The sequence below is a fragment of the Rhipicephalus microplus genome, chromosome X (assembly GCF_043290135.1).
Source record: "Rhipicephalus microplus isolate Deutch F79 chromosome X, USDA_Rmic, whole genome shotgun sequence".
NCBI classification, from domain to species: Eukaryota; Metazoa; Arthropoda; class Arachnida; order Ixodida; family Ixodidae; genus Rhipicephalus; species Rhipicephalus microplus.
This window is the reverse complement of record NC_134710.1, coordinates 336629897-336651614: the sequence shown is the minus strand read 5'-3', so window position 1 is coordinate 336651614 and position 21718 is coordinate 336629897. Positions and strand designations below refer to the sequence as shown.

Sequence of the window (21718 nt, the reverse complement as noted above, 5' to 3'; positions counted from 1 at the left end):
TGTTTCATTACAATGAGCATGTGTAGATTAATTTCACAAGTGCATTGCAATGCTTGCCTTGAGCATGCGTCGATGAATACCAGAACGCGCAGCTATTGTTTTTGGTTAACCTGTCGCACTAAGAACCAGGGAAGAGCCAGTGAAGTTCACAATCTTTTCTTTAAATTTTAAAATGTGGAAAAAGTGAACATCACATTGCCAAGTTTGAACTGCAAACACTGACCGAGAAAGTTAATGCTAGAAAAAAAGAAAAGTCGGAGCACCTTATTTAGTGAATAAAGTAGGCTTGTGCATAAATTTTTGACTAAAGGTGAATTCGGTGAATAGCAATTTTGTTGAATAGCAATTTGGCCCAGAAGGTGCCAAATGCCACAAATGGATGTAAACTACGACGTCCACATGAATTGTGAATTTCTAAAGCGCAAGAATCAAATGAATGCGAGTAGGAGACATGCTCCAGTACCTCCTGGCCAACATGGTCTAGGGAGGTGGCCTCAGCTAAGGCCGTCAGGGCAGATGTGGCGCCCTGGCCATTCTTGATGTCCCCGACCTTGTCCACCAAGTCTGCCAACATGCAATCGGCCACGCACAGGGACACAGGCCCACCACCCAGTACCACCAATAAGGTTTCCAGCTTCAGCTTCAGCACCTGCGCAGACATGCATAGGTTGGCATGCAGAGAGATCGAAGAAGAAACAGCAACGAAACCCTAGACTCTATATCGAGAGTCTGAAAATCTGGAAATCGAAGTTACAGTATAATTGCAAGAAGTTATACAGCTCTAGTCTTACAGTTATACAGTTGTACATCTGCACACACATCAACACACCTGGTAATATAACCGATGCTTTATACAAACTCGAAACTAAAATATAATGAACACAGATAAAAATAAATACCCGTTACAACAAAATAAAGGAAAATTGTCTTGCAATAGATACATAGTGTTGGAAATAAACTTTTATAACAAATTTTCGAACATTACGAACATTCGTGCAAGATGCAATTTTGTTAGAATGCGCTTCGTGTGTATATAGAAGAGAAAGCTTTCATACGAATATTAAAGAAAATGAAAAACCTGGAAGTTTGTGTCTCGAAGTCCAGGTTTACGGCACAGCGTCTTCGCAATGACTTGAACAGGCAGGCTTCCTTCCATAGCCTCGACAACTTCCTTCATCTTCTCAACGGCAGACAAACGATCTTTCCAGTTTGCGCTCCCCAAAGCCGCAAGCGTTTCCTCTGGGAACAAGGCTGCTGCTCGGCCTTGAACCTCTTCGTCTGCCAGAGCCATTTCGGAGAACACAGGCTGCAAAGACAAAAACAGCAGAGAATGTGAAACAAGGAGACCTTCGTAAGAATAAAAGGGGTACGAAACAAAAGTAGTCAAGGAGTGCAACACCACTGAAATAGATGGATGTGCAGATATAGGGTGCATGTGTGTGTGCGTGTGCATACAAAATTTACCCTCACTTTGTGCACAGATGGGGTGTTCAGCACATGAAAAAGCTTGTGAAGGCCTTCCCAGTTAATACTGTGTTCTTAGAATGCCAACAGGTGATACGAACTAGCCTTTTAATCTAAGTATCCATTCAATCGTCATCACTATCACACCACCATTAATGAGGCGAACTCCCTGCCTTAAAAAAGAAAAAAGAAAAAATCTAGGAGAACGCCTGAGCTTCATCTTCAACAGTAAGACTGGCTGTTTCAAACCATTCTAGAATGTTTGCTGGATGAACAGTTGCCAAGTGTCCATTAGGCCACAATTCTTCCTTTTACAAATAGGCGAAATAAGCTAATCGCCCGAAAGGTGCCGTGCACACTTTGTAAGGGATTGGCAGCTTTGAACCGCCAACTCGTTCTACAATTCTCTTTTTTTTTCGACACCTGGTGTGATTCGAGTACGATTCTGCCATGCGAAATTTTTATTTGTTTGTTTATTTATTTATTTATTTATCAATACGGTTGGCCGAAGGCTGTTACAGGGTGGTTGCGTTACAAAATATGCAATAAAAAAGGGAGAAAATGCAGTCGCAATCGAGGACAGACTAAAAGTACACTAGGTACAGTATATTACGTGTGTGAGGGACTCCACCCACTACACAACATTTTTTAAAAATTTTTTTCGAAGCAATTTCAAAAACTCCAATGGTTCCATGGTAGAGCACCTTCTAGCCACACAGAAAACCTGCGTTCGATTCACACCTGAACAAAACAGTTTTATTATACTTGTTTTCATCTATCTCGAGTTTTCTCAAAAGACAATACTGATTATTTGCTCAATACCAAAGATGCAGACACTGATATTTCTGCATAATGAGCACTTTAACGCAACACTCTTAGAAAAATAAAATACACTCAGCACATGATGGGATGCCAATGTGCCCGTATTGATTGATATGTGAAGTTTAATGTCCCAAAACCACTATATGATTATGAGAGACGTCGTAGTGGAGGGATCCGGAAATTTCGACCGCCTGGGATTCTTTAACGTGCACCCAAATCAGAGCACACGGGCCTACAACATTTCCGCCCACCTCGCAAATGCAGCCGCCGCAGCCGGGATTCGAACCCGCGACCTGCGGGTCAGCAGCCGAGTATCTTAGCCACTAGACCACCGCGGCGGTGGGCCAATGTGCCCATAGCAGTCATGTTTTAGAAAAGCAATAAATAAAAAGCATTCTTGTGCTAAGCAATAGGAATGGTGTAGCTACTGACCCCCATCACAGGAAAAGCAGAGAAGAAAACATACCTGGAAACCATAACTAATCGAGGTTTTTTTTATGTGGCAATTACAAAGACTTTATTACAAGGCATGAATCAGGACCTCTGAATTAATTTTTTCCTCGCCCAAGATTTTTAACGTTTATAAACACAAGTCGTCTTGCATCACAATGCATTGAAGATGTGGTTGTTGCGACTGGTGCCGCACATGCAACCTCCAGCTCAATGGCAAAGCTGCCATTCCAGTTAATAACCGAGGCCGGGGTGGCACAAACCTTGGAAGAAGCACTGCTGCCCGACTGTGCTTTCGCAGGTCCAGGCGCTTTAGCCTTTTGCGTGGCTCTTGCAGGGGCAGACGATGGCGCAGCAGAAGAAGCAGCCCCCGGTCTCACGACCCGGGCACCACCACGAGGTTTGGCCACTGCAGTTGCAGCCTTCCTCTCTGGGGCGGCTTGTGCTTCCGGCTTTGACTCTGTGCTACTCGTGCCCGAGGACGCAGCAGCAGCAGCAGGCTTGCGACGGGCCTTTTGAGGTGGTGCAGCAACCACTTCTGCTTTCTCACAGCACTCTTTTACCTGTTTTGACAGGGAAATGTTTCAGTTACAGAGCTCAACATCAAACCTCGCAGGCTGCCGATATGCCGAGTTAGGGCACGTGACCGAGGACATGAAAAAGAGCTAGCACAATAATGTTGATAATCACAGTTCCTCGCTTCTACATGTGTAAAACCTCGTTAATTCAAAGTCACTGGGACTGTGAGAATTCTTTGAATTAAGCCCATTTTTGAATTAACGGAACATACAAAAAGTGCGACGAAAGGGACTTGAAATTATTCAAAGTAATCAGGGCTGGTCGTTTGCTGTGTCAGCGAGTTTGCGGTTCCAAGGGTTATGTTTTCCAGCAATACCTGGCCACAATATTGCCGAAAACAAAGGGCAATTCCAGGCCTCGCTGCTGCCATCACAAAAAAATAATAATAAAAAAGGGGGTGATCAACTGAAAAAAAAAAGACTTCTTCACTACAACAGAACAGTGACATGCGGACAGCATGTCGCCTCCTCCTCCCTGCGTTAGCACGTAAAATAAAGAACTTAATAATAAACAGTGACAAAATTCGCTAAGTGTTCTGGCTCAGAAACGTCATCTTTGAAGCTTGCAAACAGAGTTATCAAAGTAGGCATTGTAGGCGAGAACACAGCTAGCAGATCAAGTGCACAAATCACTCCAGCAACCACCAATCGGAGAGTCGCATATATCGCGAATGCCATCAGACTCACTTTTATTAATTTCTTTGAATTCCCAGAAAGAATAGGTAAATCATGACGTGCCGACGTTGCAAAAAGCATAAAACTTGCTGCCCGTGCATCTTTACTGTATTGCAGTGAAGCCAATCTTTTTTATCCGTGGGCACACATTTATGTCGATTACAAGACCGTATTTTATTTTTAATTATATTTTTTGTGCTGGAAGTAGCAAGGCTGAGGTGGTTCAGCTGTCACTCATTAGCATTGCTAAACTAGATTGCCTAATGGCTCTTAAGGGCTGTCGTTTCTGCGGACTTGCGCTGGAATCAGGATCAGAAAGAATTGGCACACTGCAGCCGAAGTTTTTGACTTAACCCAACTTATGCTGACCGCCGCTTCAAACTATCTGCTTAAACTTCCACTGTAAAATACGGGCGCGCGGAAATACTTCAAATTAGGCACGACTTTAAAATAACCGAGTTTGAATTATGGAGGTTTTACTGTACTTATGCTTAACACCCGTTTACAGTTTTGCTGTACTGTGGTGGGGCCTACACATATAGTTGTAACTAAAGAGACCAGGAACTGCATGAATTGTTTGCTATATGAGAAATTTCTTAGCCAAATCCCAAGCAAATTGCTTCACATGAAAATCTTGCGATGGCTTACCAAGGTATCCATGTTCTTCCTTAAGCAATACGGTGGAAAGCTGGGTGGATTATGAATTAGGAAAAAACGATACAAGATAGCGGAGATTAAGTAAAAGAAACATTGAGCACACCCGATGAGAGCCGACGTATATCTGAATCTTATATCTGACCCAGAACAAGGTAATAAAATAAATAGGAAACAAATAAAACTAAGGACGAAATGAGGTAAACATAGCAAACATACATTAAAAACAAAGGGGGGAAAAGTGTGCTTTGCTAATTAAAGCCTAGGTTAACCAGCAGCGAGGTGTTTTTTCTTCCACTTTACTTCCTTTTCTATAAATCACCACACCACTGCTGAAAAACTATATAAATAATTTTCTCCATGGCTCCGTTGATGTCACTATCAGTTTAGTTAGGCGACATCTAATAAAGCAATAACCCTTAAAAGCCTTTTTCCACACCAATCCAGACTTCAAGTACAGACTATACCTCCCAAGTAATAAAGTTCCTTGTCATCCAGGTTATGTTTGTTAACACTGATTTGTTCTCATGGCATGAAAAATATTAGTTATCAGAAAACAATACAAATGGAGAGAGGGAGAAAGGCTGGCTAGTCAGGAACAACTGTAGCACTTCAGCCAGTGGCGGATCCAAAGGGGGGGGGCAGTAGGAGCGATCCCCCCCAAAGCTTGTGTCAGCCCCCCCCCCCCCCACTTCAGTGCTTGTACTCCACCTCCTATCAGCAATTAGGAGAAATGAGTGAAGCCACTGGGGGCACACATAAACAGTATTTAAGCTATGAAATGGTTTTTCTGCTGAAATGGTTTTTCTGCTAACAAAGTCATGACCACGCCCCCCTCTTCCTTTTTTAATGTTACTTCAGGCACCCTCCCCCTAGAGCGAGTGGCTGCATGCATCCCTAACTTCAGCTACACAACCCTACCCTGTATCAGCCGTGCACAAAGCAGGCCTCGTATGTACAGTTGGATGCCCCCCTTGTGCCTGTGAAATGAACAGAAAGTTATCGAATATATTAAGCTTACCTTTTCCATCTTGGGATTGTCCAGGTCACCAAGAAAAGGTGCTATCACCCTTTCGCCGACCACTTTCATCGCTGTCCCCAAGGCCATGCTTGCACCTTCCCTCACAGCTGGGTCAGAGTCAGTCAGAGTCTTGAGCAACGACGTCACTAATGCTTTCAGCAGCTTCTTGTTCAACAAGGCCGGCGTAGATTTCGAGAAGACACGTGCTAAGAACAGGGTCGTCTCCGCCTTTATCTGTGGATTCTTGTTGCTCAGGGCCCCCGTCACATTCTCCAGGATTGCTTCCAAGTTTGTGGCCTGGAATGCATTGTCCAGAGCCTCCCTCAGAGCAGTCACCACGTTCTGCTTCTTCTCCTTGAACTTTTCTAAGTACGCCGAAATGCACAAATTCGCATATGGGTGAAACTTCTGCCTCAGACCAGCTGCCAGCCCTGCCAAGCATTTGGCTGCGAGCGCCACTACAATTACGTTACTGTCCTTGGCCACAATCCTCTTCAGTGCCTTGACGAGATCGTCATAGTCACCAGGTTCGAGCTTAGGATTGCTCACGAGCTCAAGGAGCTTCTCTAGCGCCTCTTTTCGCTCTTGCCACTTCTTCGCCTCGCACTGCTCGTAGAAGTCCTTGGGCAGCTTGGAGAGAATGTCGACAGCTTCTAGCAGTTCGTACGCGTCAACAGTGGCACCCCCATCACCACCGCACTCCTCTACCTCTTCGACACAATCCACGCCATTGGTGCCAGTCTCAGCTGCCTGTGCCCTTCGTGCCTGCTCCGAACGGATGTAACGCTCGGCAGTAGCAGTGCCTTTCTCCACGTTGGCAAACTCTGCTTCAAGCTCGGACACCTGAATGGGCTTCAGAGATTGCAGCATTGGTTTCAGGGCATCTCCAATCCATCGATAGATCTCGACAGTCAGCAGCTTGCTTTTTTCACGCACTGTCTTGTCCCTGTCCTCGAGGAGTTTCGGAAGTGCTTTGAAGAGAGGCTTTACGGCTACAACGCGGGCACCGTACAGACGCAAGCACTCTCGCAGTGTTGCCACGCATGCCGCCACTATTTTCGGGTTCTTGCTATCCAGTGCCTTGACAAGTTCCTCCACAACCACATCTTGCTTCTCAATTTCGACGTACATGTAGATGATCTCTTGCGCCAGTTCCCGTGTCTTCTGCTTCGGAGCGGCGATGCACTTGGTGACGAGCCCGGTGAGGACGTCGCCACATAGGCGATTGGCCAGGTGGGCATTTTCAACAAACGACAGGACAGCTGCGAGTCCCTTTTCCTGAGACACAGCATTGCTATCTGTGACGAAGTTCTTTATGAGAGGCAAAAACTTCTGAAACTCTGGACTCTTGGGGTCTGTGACGGAACCGAAAAGCTTGGTGGCATCTTCATACCCACTAAGACGAGCTTTCCACAGCTGAAAGAAAGAACAAAGAAAAATCGTAGTAAGTGAACTAAACAGCAATACATGTAAGGAAGTATTTTTGAAACATTGGGGGTTGTACAATATGTGAAATCTTTGTTTTAGCGATAGCTTGGCAGACTATACACTTCAATGTTAATAACAGGCTTTTCGAACAGTGGCTTCAAATCAAGCAAAATTAAACCCAACAATGCAAGAGGCAGATACAGCATTGCACATTTTCAGCAATAACACAGACACTGATAGTGAAAAGTGCCACCACATTTAAAAACAAACACAGGAAGAAGCAAGCAAACACGTTATTGGTGAATATGTTACTTTGCTCAAAGAAGTTAGGCTTCACATTCTCTATAAGTATGCAAAAGACAATCTGTACTTACTACTTATATCAAGGATGTGTTGTACGTGTGTATAGATGTCAGAAATTTTCAAATACAAAATCGTATGTCTATTTCATGTGAAGCAAGATTCATTTTTTTTCAATTTACATCCCTTTTCTATCAAAATATAACCCACAGGTAAAGCTTTTATAACCCTGTGGATGTAGTACGAGGATGTCTCATGATACGGAGCCAACAATCTGATAGACATTGGTGGTTTCTAAGCATCTAAAATTTTAATGTCAAATTTACTTGGAGGTAGTGACATCACGTTGAATACTATGCCACTGGTGGGCAGTAGTTAGTGTACAGTGTTCCAGTCTTGTGCAATGCTGTCAGCAACACAACTTGAAAAAAAGCTGTCAATATGCGACTAATGCTTGATTTGACATTGAATTCAAAAAAGCTTTGTTCACACATTGTTATTTCGGTGCAATGCCCAAGTTATTAGAAGTACTATGCATGCCTATCTTATAAACTAGCATCACAGTTACCAATGCTGAGATCGATGTCAACACAGAAAACAGTTTTCACAGTTTGATCACAGTGCCAGGAATACGAACAAAACAGAATTGGTATAAAAGCACAATGCCATGTCTTTCTATATTTCTTATTAGTAGAGTCTTGTTTTGTCAGCCAAGAGTAGTGAATGAAGTGAACAGTAGTAATACCTTATGCTGACAACGGTCCTCCACAGACAGCTTCAAATATTCAGTGTCATCAGCCATGTTTTCAATTTAGAACTGTCTGAAATAAAAGCAGCAAAGCCATGAAAGTAAATATTAGCAACAACTGTGATTGTACAAAAGCACAGACAGCAATGGAACATAAGGCTAAAAAATAAAGAGTTTTGTTTTCTATGAAAACTGCCTAAAATTAGCACCACCAGTAGTAGGGTACAAAAGCATTTCAGGCTGAAAGTGTCGGGAGTATGAAAACAATTCATCCCTTTGATACAAATCGGCGTGAACTTGCTTGACTGCATGCATCTTCGCAACCCATTCCAATAAACGCGAATAAAGCGCATGAAAAATGCATGGTACTGTAAAGGGTATTTTTCATTCAAAGCATTATAGGTTAAAAGGCTTTGTTTACTAGGCACTCTTGACCACTCCTACAAGAGAGCAAGTTGAAAAGTAAATTTGCATAAATCAGTACATTGCACAATATATTTCTTTTATGCATGCAGATATTACCAGAAAGCAGTCCATCACTGCATCACAATTGGAAACACCATATTTATGGTAGATTCACTAACACGAAAGATTTTTTCAATGCTTGTTTAATGATTCTGAAGGCCAGTTCCGATAAAAAAATTGGCTTTTGCATAACCACTACGTGTAAAGATGTGGCTATTCCAATAAGAAATTCTCAGTAAAAGCTGGTGCAGCAAGAAACGTTCCCACTAAATACAATGTCATTATAAACCGTCGGTTTCAAGTAAGATGACACATTTTTCAATTTTTAATGTACGCAATGCCTGAAAGAACATCCAATTCCTATTCAGTCAAAAGAAAACAGAAGAGTTCCCTAAACAATCTACTAGCCGAGAATAACATACGTTTGTCTAAAGATTAGGTTCAAGCAGTATAAGAATGTTCCTAAAGCATCCTCTCTGGCTTAAGAACATGCATAGCATAGCATTTCCTTGCAGGTTACCACGAGAGGTAGACAAGTTTTTGCAAGTGTATAACCAAATACACTACTTAAGGCATCACAAGTTTTGTGGCATATACCAGCAATGTCACAATAAGCAATATATAGAAATACATCTATATAGGAATGCACACACTGGCACGCAACGCCGCGCACCCCAAGCCCGCAACGCCCCAAGAGAATGCGCACCCAGCACTAAAACTCCCTAGTATTATGGTAAAACGGTGCGGAACAGACTCGTTCCGTTCCGTTCAAATGTCACCAAGCGACTTGTTCACTTTCAAACCGTCGTTCAGGAAGAGCGGCGGAAGGGATCCCTTCTCCGCATGGCAGTGGATAAAACAGGTGATGCCTCGGACGAAACGAGAGCAGATGACAATTAACAGAACAAATGGGCGCGCTGTTGCGGCGGTCATCAAGGCCAACATACGCGCGGCGAGATTGTCGGAAGAGTCGCTCACTGGCCAAACCAGTCAAATCATATAATGAGGTTCTTAAACAATGCCGTGGTTTCATTCACTCGTGACTGCTTATTTAAACGCTCAAGACAAATGCTAAAAGAATGAGTGTCTTGTGTGTGCTAGTAATTTTGATATAATTCATTTCGTTGTCGTCCCTTGGGCCCAGAAAGAGCGCGGTCAGGCAGATTCATTACCGAGTAAGCGAAAAGAATTGAAAGAAAAACTCTCATTCCCACCCCCCACCCAAAAAAAACCCGGTTCACCCACCGAACCAATCGGTTGTCCTCTGTCATCTGGCCTGTTCATGCAAAGCCATGGTTATTTCCTAACCGTGTGAGTAGCATGGGGACTCGTATGCACCTCGATGGCATATTAGGGGGAAAAAATTCGTGAAAACGGGGTGTCACCGCAGAAGCCAACGTTTTGACTAGCAGACTTTTCTTCTTCAAGGCTGCCTTGAAGAAGAGGCTTTCTCTTCTTCATTCTTAGATTTACCACTGACCCTGTCATTTTCATGGTGGTTTACTTTGTACCAGTCTTATTTCTTTAGGACTATTGCTAATTATTTGGAAGACCAAGAATAGTAAGTGCTCCATTCGAATTTCTTAAAAGTTGAAGGAACATGTTGCTTGGTGCTGATGCCTCAAAAAAATTATTTAACATGATGGAGCATCATTCATAGTGAATTGTGACGATTACTGATGCACTACGTTTGCAGGTAACTTCAGACAGTGTATTTTAGGTTGCAACAAGCTTTCTTAGTCTCCTTTAATTGCTGACAGCTTGTTTTTCAGTCAGGACTTTTTTTAAAATGACATTATGACTCCTGTAATTCGCAGAAACCATTGTTGCATGTTTGCTTTGTTATGAATGCTTCACTTCAGTTCACATCTCGTGCAGTGCAGTGGAGCCAGAGTGCGAAACTCTTTTGTGCTAAGACCTTGATTAAGACGTGGACGTCGGCTTCGTCTCCTTGTTTACATTGCAGCAGCATTTCCAGCATGTGCATGAAGGGTGTTAATTGGAAATTTAGACATATTCTGCTCCAAATGATTGTGTTGTCTGCTCCAAGTATGCTCCAAAAAACAGCTCCTCATGCTTCAATCTTATTCCGCTGCAAAGCACTTTTTCCTGCTCCAAATTTGCTCCAAATGACAAACTGGCTGGGCCACTGAGTATATAACAACAGAAATAATTTTTGTCTCTTTGTGGTCACCCCCCCAAAATTTACACAATTTCGTTCTGCAGTATATTTGCCTGGAAAATTTAAATTAGCGCACACACAAAAAATTGATCCAGGGGGGTCGCATTTCGTGTAAGAAGTTAACGGGCTCTCGAAAATATTTAAGGCACCTATTTTTTTTTCATTTTTACCTCGCCACGGTGGTCTAGTGGCTATGGTGCTGACCTGCAGGTCGGGAGATCGAATCCCGGCTGCGGTGGCTGCGTTTTCGAAGGAGGTGAAAATGCTGTAGGCCCATGTGCTCAGATTTGGCTGCACGTTGAACAACCCCAGGTGGTCGAAATCTTCAGAGCCCTCCACTACGGCGTCTCTCCCAATCAGTTTTGGGACGTTAAACCCACATATCAAATATTTTTATTTGTGGTTTGCTTAGACTGGTGGCTGCAGATAATTTTAGCTTAGGTCGAAGCATCGCTATCAAATGATTTAGTATTTTAATCATGTGATTGCCACAAATGAGTGTTCAAGAAAGCCCCCGCCTCTGATTTTCATCACCTACGGGAATAAGCAGGCGCTAGTCAGACATGACAGAAGCCGGCGCAATGAACAAACAAGCGTAAAAAGACACCTTGCGAGCACCTCCCTCTCTTCCTTGAAAGAGCCGCTGCCACGCCGACCAAGTCACGGATGGAATGCCGAGCAAACTCAAATATCGAGAAAGAAGGAGTTAGTGAGTCACTCTCAGGTTGCGTCACGGGGCGGGGAAATTACGAGTAAGGTCCCACTCTTTCCACAGCCTTGGCTGTGCGATATGCCTAGAAGTTTCAGAAACCCAACGGCTCGTGAATATAAGCAAGTAGCGGAGGGAGTTGCAACAGGAGATGAAGTGTATGATTCCGCCAGTGGTTGAAGGCATGCCCTGCAGTGGAAACACGTGAGTGGCCGATAGGATGCCGGTGAGCAAGTTTTGTTATTGAAGTGCGGTCAGTTGACGACGCGAGAGTTTTCAGGAAGAGATACCTTGGACACAGCAGGAGGACTACCGGTGCTCGACTTTGAGCAAGTGTTTCCTGGAAGAGAAGCATTCAAGCTTTGTTCCAAGAATTCTGGACTGAATTCATTTGACGAACATTCTAGTCCATAAGTGTGCTTGGATAGTTAATGCATGAGATTGCATTGATGCTCGTGTTGTGTTTCGTGTCTGTTGTTTTTAATGTTTCGGAGTACCGTGCGAGTTGTATGACACAGTAAATCCTCGTTACAACGAAGTCGATTTATTTGAATTATCGCTTTTATCGAAATGTCACGCAGGCCCGCCACTGATGCATGTATTATAGATATACAAGATTACTCGAAGCATGTCGATAGCTTGCTCCACTATGAGCGAAGTAACTAGTTACGAATCCGTACTCACGGCGGCGCTAAGAGCGGGGGGGGGGGGGATCTGTAACATACAGTGGAACGTTGAAATTCAAGTTTGCAACCACACTTTTTACTGTAATTGCAAAGAACAAAAGTGAAATTAGACGCCTAATTATTGAAGCTCACAATGTCTCATCTCTCAAAGATAAATGCCTAATTGTGCCATCCGTCTCTTTATCGGCCCAATAAATTGCATATCTCACTAGTAAGACACATATATGTTAGTTTCATGTTTGCTTGGCTTCTTAATGTGAAATGAGTGTTAGCGGTTGCTATAAAAAAGGTCACATTTCGCCTCAATAAACTGTTGTTAGTGGCGCTTTGTCTGTCTACCTGTGTTTCTTCTGTGTCCCATCCTTTGTGCGCATCACAACCCATCAGATGATTCACCAACAAGGTCCAGTTGAAACCGTTTCGGGCTACCAGTGAGGCTGACTGAGTGCCAGTAGAGTGCGACCACGCATTTGAAACTGGGATCAGTGTTGAGATGTGTTGAGATCAGTGTTATGGAATTTGTCTATAACAGGGATGCTTGATGCAATGCGATGGGTGAATGCGCTCACTTAGCCCACGTCGTTACCATAGGAGTCAAGTGGTTTCCCTTGCAAAAATAATATTTCTGGCTGTGCCATTGCATGCGTGTCATTTTACACTCTATAGCCTATGTGAGACTGGTGCAAATTAGGCCCTACAAATATTCTATCCCTTCGAACACTTGAATGAACGTTACTATATTTGCTAACCCCCCTCGAAAACGCACAAGTTCAGTGGAAAATTGAGGCTTGAAGAGATGTACGATCCTCGATTGATTGATATATGGCGTTTAACGTCCCAAAACCCCTTATAATTATGAGAGATATCGTAGTGGAGAACTCCAAAAATTTCAACCACCTGGGGTTCTTAACAAGCACACAAATCTGAGCACACGGAAATGTACAATCCTTGAACAGGGAGCGAATGTTGTTGGAGCCAATGTTTCAAATAGTAGCGTTGCCTTCCGTAAGGAAGCTAATAGTTGCTGCCTTGCATTTTACAGCGAAAGCTGTTTTCATAAGATCACAACTCGGGTCACGTGTGGAGCCGTATAGTTGTCCACTACTGCCGCCGCCTGTGTCCGTAACCACTATAGCATGAAGTAAAAAAAAAAACCTGCTCCTAAGGACACAGTAGGGCTCGAACCTTGGTCCACTGCGCGCCAGCCCAGTATTCTGCCACTGAGCCATGCCAGTGCTTGGGACTTGTTCGCAAACTTGCCTTAGGCAGCTTTGATGTCAGGAAAAGAATCGCGTGGATATGAGTAATAAAGTGTTTTAGAAGAGCAAAAGAACAACCACTTGTCACACAATGCCAATATTGAAGGAGTGGGTCGTTCAATGCTCCAACCCATTACAAAAGCTTGTTTTCATTCCCCTATTAACTGTGGCACATATCCACTTCAACCATTATTCCTCGTCGTCAGCCACTGCATGAACAATTGGCACAAAATTCCTTGCAAGTGTTTAGCGGATACCACGCTTTTCAGAAGAATGACGAAAAATAGCATAGCGAATGCCGGCCTACTACCCAGAAATTATCATTAATGCCGTAGTTGGTACCCAGCAAGTGTGCATTTTGGAGCAGTTACCCAATGAGTGTTTTGAAAAGGCCCTGAAAGACCGCTCTTCTACCTTTCGCTGTAACTGTGCTGTGCCTTCCGCGCAGGCCTGTAGTTTTTTGGCTTCCCCAAGGCAGCAACAATTTTGTCTGACATTGTTGTTTGGGATCTCACACTTCACAGCAAGCAGAATCCTGGAAAGATTGCTGCATGGGGAAGTTTTGAGACTTAAGTTTATAATAGTATGGCCAGAGAGAAGCAAACTTCAGAGGACAATGCCACAGGCATTTGTAGACTCTTTTGGAACTAAGCTGGCTGTCGTGATAGACTGTTTTGATATTACGACTGAACGGCCATCATCTTTGCTGACAAGGAGCGAGACATCGTCCCAATATGAAGCGAGTAACATTAATAAATTTCTAATTTTTATTAGTGCCCAAAACGCAATAACATTCCTTCCAGAACGGTGGGTGGAAAATCGAGTGACAAAAACATCCCGCAGCAATGTGGCCTACTTGAAAACTTGCACATGGGGACGTCGTGCTCCCAGACAGGGGCTTTGAGATCACAGACACTGTGGGCCTGTATGGTTCCACTCTCGCATCCCGGCTTTCACAAAAGGCAAAATTGAACTCTCGGCACTTGAATTTGCCAGCACCCGCAAGCTTGTCACCATGCGTATACACGTGGATAGGGTCTTCGGTGTAGTTCGAAACAAGTTCAATATCATGAAAGCTGTTCAGCCAATAGAATTTGTCACAAGCAATTCAGGTGACAAATATACTGCATTGGACAAGATTTTTAATGTGTGCTGCGCGTTTGCAAATTTCTGCCTATCTGTAGTGCCGATGAACCAAAGCGATGATCTTTAGTAGCTGCAAATGCAATCACTAACTCACCCCAATGTTCTTTTAAAAATACTTGCTGCATGCAAAAGTTTTAATTAGACATTCTATTATATCATGTTTTTGTTGGTGCCAAGTACCGTATTTACTCGATTCTACCGCACCCTCGATTGTAACGCGCACCCGATTTCCACCGCGAAAAAAAAAAAAAAACGTAAGACATCGATTGCAACGCGCACCCATTTCTTTTTTTTCGCTGGCCCGCACGATCACACCACTCGAAAAAACGACTCCTTTCGTGAGCGCCTTCCATTTAAATATGAGGTACGGGCGAATCTTGTGCCCATCTGACGTGTAACAGAGCATTGCCGTCACTGTAGTTTTACCGTAGACCGATGTCAGCACGCGAACTTGCTTCGCCCCCTTCTTCTCGACGGTTGTGGTGCCAGGCATGTCGAAGTAAAGAGGCGTCTCATCGGCATTCCCGATTTGCCCAAGCAGGTAGCCGTTGTTGCGCCGCAAGTTTAGGACGAACCTCTGAAAACTGTAAAGCTTTTCATCGTACTTCTCCGCAAAAGTTTTCGCATATGCATGTTCCCCTTCGGAGGGAAGAGCCTTTCCTCTTCATATAGTTAATTAGCCAGCACCTGCTCGCTTTAAACAGGCTCCGCATTAGACTTTTTTCTAAGACTAATTGCATAGCCCGCACTTGGAGCAGTTCTGTCGTCATGGGCCGCTGTGCCGCTCGCTCCTCAAGCACATACTCGCGGAGCAGCTCTTCAATTTGCGGAAACCGACCCTGCTGTAGTTCACTGAAGCCTTTGCGTGAAGCTTTGCTGTCGACAATCTTCTGCTTTTGTTTCCGCCGGTCCCGCACGCACGTTTCGAGAAGGACCGCGATGCGGCCCGATTTCCGTTCGTTTCTGCACACGCGATGACTTTTCTTTTAAAAGCGGCATCGTGGTGCACTCGAGTTTTTGGAGTCGGCCCTTCCACGTCGTCGATGCTAATGCACTACTAGATGACGAACTCCTCAGCACACGTACGAAGTGCCGCACATGGTAAACACATAGGCAGAAATAGCCGACGCACCATGCCGACGCACGTAGGGGGCGGCCATTTTGGATTTGCGATGGCAATAGATTGACCGTAATTTTTTTGTTCGTACTCGATTCTAACGCGCATGCGATTTATGAACTCGCTTAACCGGAAAAAAGGTGCGCGTTAGATTCGAGTAATTACGGTAAATGTAAGCCTGCCAAGTAAACGTAAGTGATTGCTTTTCAGCAGAAACCTATGGCAGATACATTGCATGTTGTTGAGGCTATGCATTTTCCTTCCTGTGCGACTAATTTTGTACTTGTTCGCACTGAAATGTTGCCGAATGTATTACAATTACCATATCTGAGTGATACGCAGGAAGGCTTTGCCTCGTGCTATACTGATGCATAAATAAAGAGGAAGACATCTGTGGGTACAAGTCACCATCAATATGTTGGTAGGCTTCTCAAAGGTTATTTATTTGTTAAGCGAAATGCATAACGTTATTTCTTTCAAACAACTGGTATTTTGGACATCTGCTGGAAACATTCTCTGCGACTCTTCTGAGTAGCACAATCAGAACACAACCAGGTGTTCAGCTTTGGAGCACGCTTGATTCCTAGGGAGCTGTAGTGAAACCTTTTATATCTGTATTTGCCCCCATCACATCCTAGCATCATGCATGCTTCAGGGCCTCCACAGCAGCAGAAGGCTTCTGCATCAGTTCTGTTTGAAGTGTCCACAGTTTCCTTTCTTGAAAAAACGCTCTACGAAAAGCTCTGGAAAAATCACATGGCTAAAAAACGTCTTAGCCTGTGGCAGCACACCTTCAAAAAGGCCGATGTCTCGAGGTATTCTCTCGATGTGCGAAAATGGAGGCGACCGAACAACAAAATTGCAGTATTCAGCTCCAATTACAGATATTTGCGTTTGGATTTGGTAACAATAGCTGTGAGTCTGTTTTAACTGCAGATTCTCATTGGCATATTCAAGGCAAAAGTACGCTTTAGTGTATACTACATGAAGCCCTTGAGTGACCAGTGTTGATGGGCACTTTACTTCAACAGTACTCTTACCTCATCCTGTGCACTGCACCAAAGCTTCCAGGCTCGCCGCTATCAATGAATTTAGTGTGCACCGCCAAACGCCTAACTTGGCGTATGAGAAGTTGAGGTGGTGCTTTGTACTTTCCTCGATGTAGCAGCATAAGGTGTCACTTTCGTGCTTCAATCCCTTGACCGTTGCAGGAGTAGAGTACTTATAGCTATTTGGATGGCGAGGAAGATGGTGACCTTTCGCGACTGCGCTCTTTGTTTTATGTTTTGACAGTGATATTGGCCAGATTGCTAAAATTCTCAGAGGCCAAATTTGAAAATGATCAAGGCAGTTCTTCGAAGAAATGGCTACGATTCTCTCTATTGAGCCTACCGCTTACATGCGCGACTTGAGACAGTTGTTTTTTACCTAATGTCTCATTCGAGATATTCACTAATTCATAAGTGCTGCCGCTAGAGCAAACCTATATACAAAGGTGAATGTCAAATTTATTTCACGTCTCGCACAATTGGTGAAACTCTCTGTACATGCTGACCTCAAAAGTGAAAAAAAAAACACTTTAGGATTGCGAAAAAAACATACCAACCGCGGTGAAGAGCACAAGAAGTTAGGAGACGTTCAGCACCTCCCTTGATCCCAGTGATCTAGGGTCCCCGAGAAGCACCCGTGAGTAGACTCGAGCCACATTACAGCAAAACAAAGAACTGTAATTTTTATATGAAGATCTTGGTTCAGATTGAAGTGGCGCAGGTTTAGAAACTCACAGGTCCACCATTCTAATCTAAAATTTCCATCTAGAAGCAGTAAGTGAAAAAGACAAACAAAATGGCGGCTTCAATGCACTGCAGCGACTTTAGAAAAAATGATCGGAGTGATGGAATCCTCGCAGAATATTCTGCAGTTCTTTCAAATAATATAGATAAGAAAAAGAAGCTGTGGAATTGCAGTCCATATGCTGTGTTCTTGGCAGAAGAAAGACAACTCGGACTGGTCAAGGCCCACTATAGTTTCGAAATGCTGAAACTATGCCATCTCGTGACATTGAGATACGAGATGATTGCCCGCACTGGTAATCAAAATAGATACGTGACATACGTTCCCCACAATTTATATTTCCTAATGAAAGTATACTATGTGACAGTCAGGCGCCTGTTCAGTGGTCAGTTTATACAGAAAAAAAACGTTGGTTATCACCGCCGATTGTATAAACATTTTTTATTACCTAAAAGTGGGGGCTCGTATTTTTATGTTCATATAGATAAAGCGCGCAGGATTGACCTAAGTCCATACCTATCAAGGCCACGGAAGTGACTAAATTTCGAATCACCGTCGGAATGCATATTCCAGGAAAACGTGGCGTGTGGCGCCCGAGCAAAGGCCGAACGGAGAAAAAGGCGTGCGAACGACAAGACAGCGGCAAACATCTACAGCCCTTACGTTAATGTTGTGGCAAAGCGTGCTCCTTTAACAACACATTTAGAGCACCCACTGATGTACGTCAGACGAAATAAAGGAAAACTTGGGCAGTATATTTAAAAGGATATACAGGTTTTCCCGCTCAATTTACTCCAAGCGCCAGCCAAATTAATCTAGGCGCCAGTCAATTTAATCCAGCCGCCACTGAAATTAATCAAGGTGCCATTCATTTTAATCCAAGTGCCACTGAAATTAATCCAACCGCCAGCCGATTTAATCTGGAAGCCAGTGAATTTAATCCTGATGACATTGTGACTTCAAAACGTCCCAGAATTTTCGGGAATGCGTGGAGTGAATAGCTTTGGAGTGAATTTGACAGGGAAAAACTATGAACCATGAATGAGTCACTATTGAGACAATGTGACTCGCGCGACTTTATCACGCCTATCACCCGCGTAAGCACTATTCACACCTTCGACATGCATATCAAAGGAAACGCCGTCCACACAGTAATAACTTGATACTTATTAACTAGGCCAATGATCTCATCACGAGTGACTTAGGTGACGTCCTCGCGCATATCACCCACGCACACACTGTCTTAACCTTCCGTCATGCATATCAAATGAAACGTCTTTGAAAGGGCGGGATCTTGATACCTAAAACTCGGCCAAGTCACCATATCACCAGTGACTCAGGGGACGTCATCACAAATATCACCCGCGCACGTTATTTACTCGCCTGCCGGCATGCATGCCAAACGAAACGTTTTTGAGAGAGCGATAACGTGGTACCTATGGCTCGGCCAACTGACTTCATCACTTGTGATTTAGGTGACGTCATCACGCCTATCACCCACGCACGCAATGTCTAACCTGCCATCATGTATACCAAACGAAACATCTTTGAGAGAGTAATAACTTGAACGCAGTCAAAAGGCCCAGTGACGTCATCACTAGTGACTAGCGTGACGTCATCTCGCCTAAGACTCACGCAAGCACTCTCTAATGTACCTTCATGCATATCAAACAAAACGTCTTTGAAAGGGTAATAACTTGAATGCTGGCAATCGGCCGAGTGACGTCATCACTAGTGACTCACGTGACGTCATCACGCCTATCACACGCACACGCAGTGTCCAAACCTGTCTTCATGCATATCAAACAAAACGTCTTTGAAAGAGTAATAACTTGAACAATGTTACTAGGCCTAGTGACGTCATCACTAGTGACTCACGTGACGTCATCACGCCTATCACACACGCACGTGGTATCCTAACCTGTCTTCATGCATATCAAACGAAATGTCTCTGAGAGAGTAATAACTTGAACGATGTCACTAGGCCTAGTGACGGCATCACTAGTGACTCAAGTGACGTAGTCATGCCTACCACACACGCACGTGGTGTCCTAACTTGTCTTCACGCATATCAAACGAAACGTCTTTGAGAGAGTAGTAACTTGAACGTTGTCACAAGGTCCAGTGACGTAATCACTAGTGACTAGCGTGACGTCATTTCACCTAAGACTCACGCAAGCACTCTCTAATGTGCCTTCGTGCATGTCAAACAAAACGTCCTTGAGAGGGTAATAACTTGAACGCTGTCACTAGGCCCAGTGACATCATCACTAGTGACTGGTGTGGCGTCATCTCCCCTAAAAATCACGCAAGCACTCTCTAATGTACCTTCATGCATATCAAACAAAACGTCTTTGAAAGGGTAATAACTTGAATGCTGGCAATCGGCCGAGTGACGTCATCACTAGTGACTCACGTGACGTCATCACGCCTATCACACGCACACGCAGTGTCCAAACCTGTCTTCATGCATATCAAACAAAACGTCTTTGAAAGAGTAATAACTTGATCGATGTTACTAGGCCTAGTGACGTCATCAACAGTGACTCACGTGACGTCATCACGCCTATCACACACGCAAATGGTGTCCTAACCTGTCTTCGTGCATATCAATTGTAACGTCTTTAAAAGAGTAATAACTTGAACGCTGTCACTTGGCCTGGTGACGTCATCACTAGTGACTCAAGTGACGCCATCATGCCTATCACACACGCACGCGGTGTCCAAACTTGTCTTCGTGCATATCAAACGAAACGTCTGTGAGAGAGTAATAACTTGAACGCTGTCACTAGGCCTGGTGACGTCATCACTAGTGACTCAAGTGACGTCATCATGCCTATCACACACGCACGCGGTGTCCTAACTTGTCTTCATAAATGTCAAACGAAACGTCTGTGAGAGTGTAATAACTCGAACGCTGTCACTTGGCCTAGTGACGTGATCACTAGTGACTCAAATGACGTCATCATGCCTATCTCACACGAATGCGGTGTCCTAACCTGTCTTCATAAATATCAAACGAAACGTCTTTGAGAGTGTAATAACTCGAACGCTGTCACTTGGCCTTGTGACGTCATCACTAGGGACTCAAGTGACGGCATCATGCCTACCACACACGCACGCGGTGTCCTAACCTGTCTTCATAAATATCAAACGAAACGTCTGTGAGAGTGTAAAAACTCGAACGCCTTCACTTGGCCTAGTGACGTGATCACTAGTGACTCAAGTGACGTCATCATGCCTATCACACACGCACGCGGTGTCCTAACCTGTCTTCATAAATATCAAATGAAACGTCTTTGAGAGTGTAATAACTCGAACGCTGTCACTTGGCCTAGTTACATGATCACTAGTGACTCGCGTGACGCCATCACGCCTGACACCCACGCAAGCACTCTGTAACCTGCCTTCATGTATATCAAACGAAACGTCTTTGAGAGAGTAATAACTTGAATGCTCTCACTAGGCCTAGTGACGTGATTACTAGTGACTCATGTGACGTCATCGCGTCTATCACTCACGCACGCAATGTCCTAACCTGTCTTCATGCATATCGAACGAAACGTCTGTGAGAGAGCAATAATGTTATACTTATGACTCGGCCAATCGACTTGATCACTAGTGATTTACGTGACGTCATCACGACTAACAGTCATGCAAGCACTCTCTAACGTGCTTTCATGAATATCAAACGAAACGTCATTGAGAGAACATTAACTTGAAGGCCGTCGCAGGCAGCGTCAGCTAGTAAAAAACTGACTTCTCGCGCTGCACAGCCGTTCTCCAGCTAATTAGAATACGTAGGCACCAGATTGCGCGTTTCGAATTCAGTCAAAGGCGTCTTTACATGGTTTTTGTTCGACTTGACGCTTTTCTTGATTCGAGTAGATGCGATGGAAGCAACAGTACCTTCAAGCAGCAGTGTGGTACAACCCAACAACAGCGTCCCATCACTCGTTGAGGACAACGCTTCTCCTTCATTCAATAAATAGGAATAATGAAGGCGAAATGACAATTAAGCATTTTCCAAACCATACTCAATTACGCGACATTCAACCGATACCCTGACCTCTCCGCGACGCATTTACTCCAGCTCGTCGTGTGGGTAGATGTACGCGTCTTTTTTGTTGCTTCTCGTGTTTCGTAGAATGCCTTGAAAATGCGGGCAGCCAGGCCACAGTACTGTGAACGGACAGGCGTTCTACACTAAACAGGTACGC

The 21718-nt window shown here is 44.1% G+C and overlaps 1 protein-coding gene across 5 annotated transcripts in view; it reads right to left on the bottom strand.

The window, feature by feature from the left end:
* The window catches only part of LOC142776301 (cytoskeleton-associated protein 5-A-like), a 182701-nt gene that overhangs the window by 22801 nt on the left and 138182 nt on the right, over positions 1–21718 (bottom strand). For 2 of the 5 annotated variants that reach the window (XM_075879714.1, XM_075879718.1), the window contains exons 2-6: positions 8138–8213; positions 5665–7080; positions 3000–3299; positions 1079–1306; positions 464–649 (exon numbers count right to left, since the gene is read on the bottom strand). In XM_075879714.1, coding sequence (XP_075735829.1) covers positions 464–649; positions 1079–1306; positions 3000–3299; positions 5665–7080; positions 8138–8194 — 2187 coding nt within the window. In that variant the 5' untranslated portion in view covers positions 8195–8213. Of the gene's footprint in view, positions 1–463; positions 650–1078; positions 1307–2999; positions 3300–5664; positions 7081–8137; positions 8214–15013; positions 15880–21718 lie in introns of those variants that run through there. The other 3 variants (XM_075879715.1, XM_075879717.1, XM_075879716.1) reach the window with 3 other exon arrangements.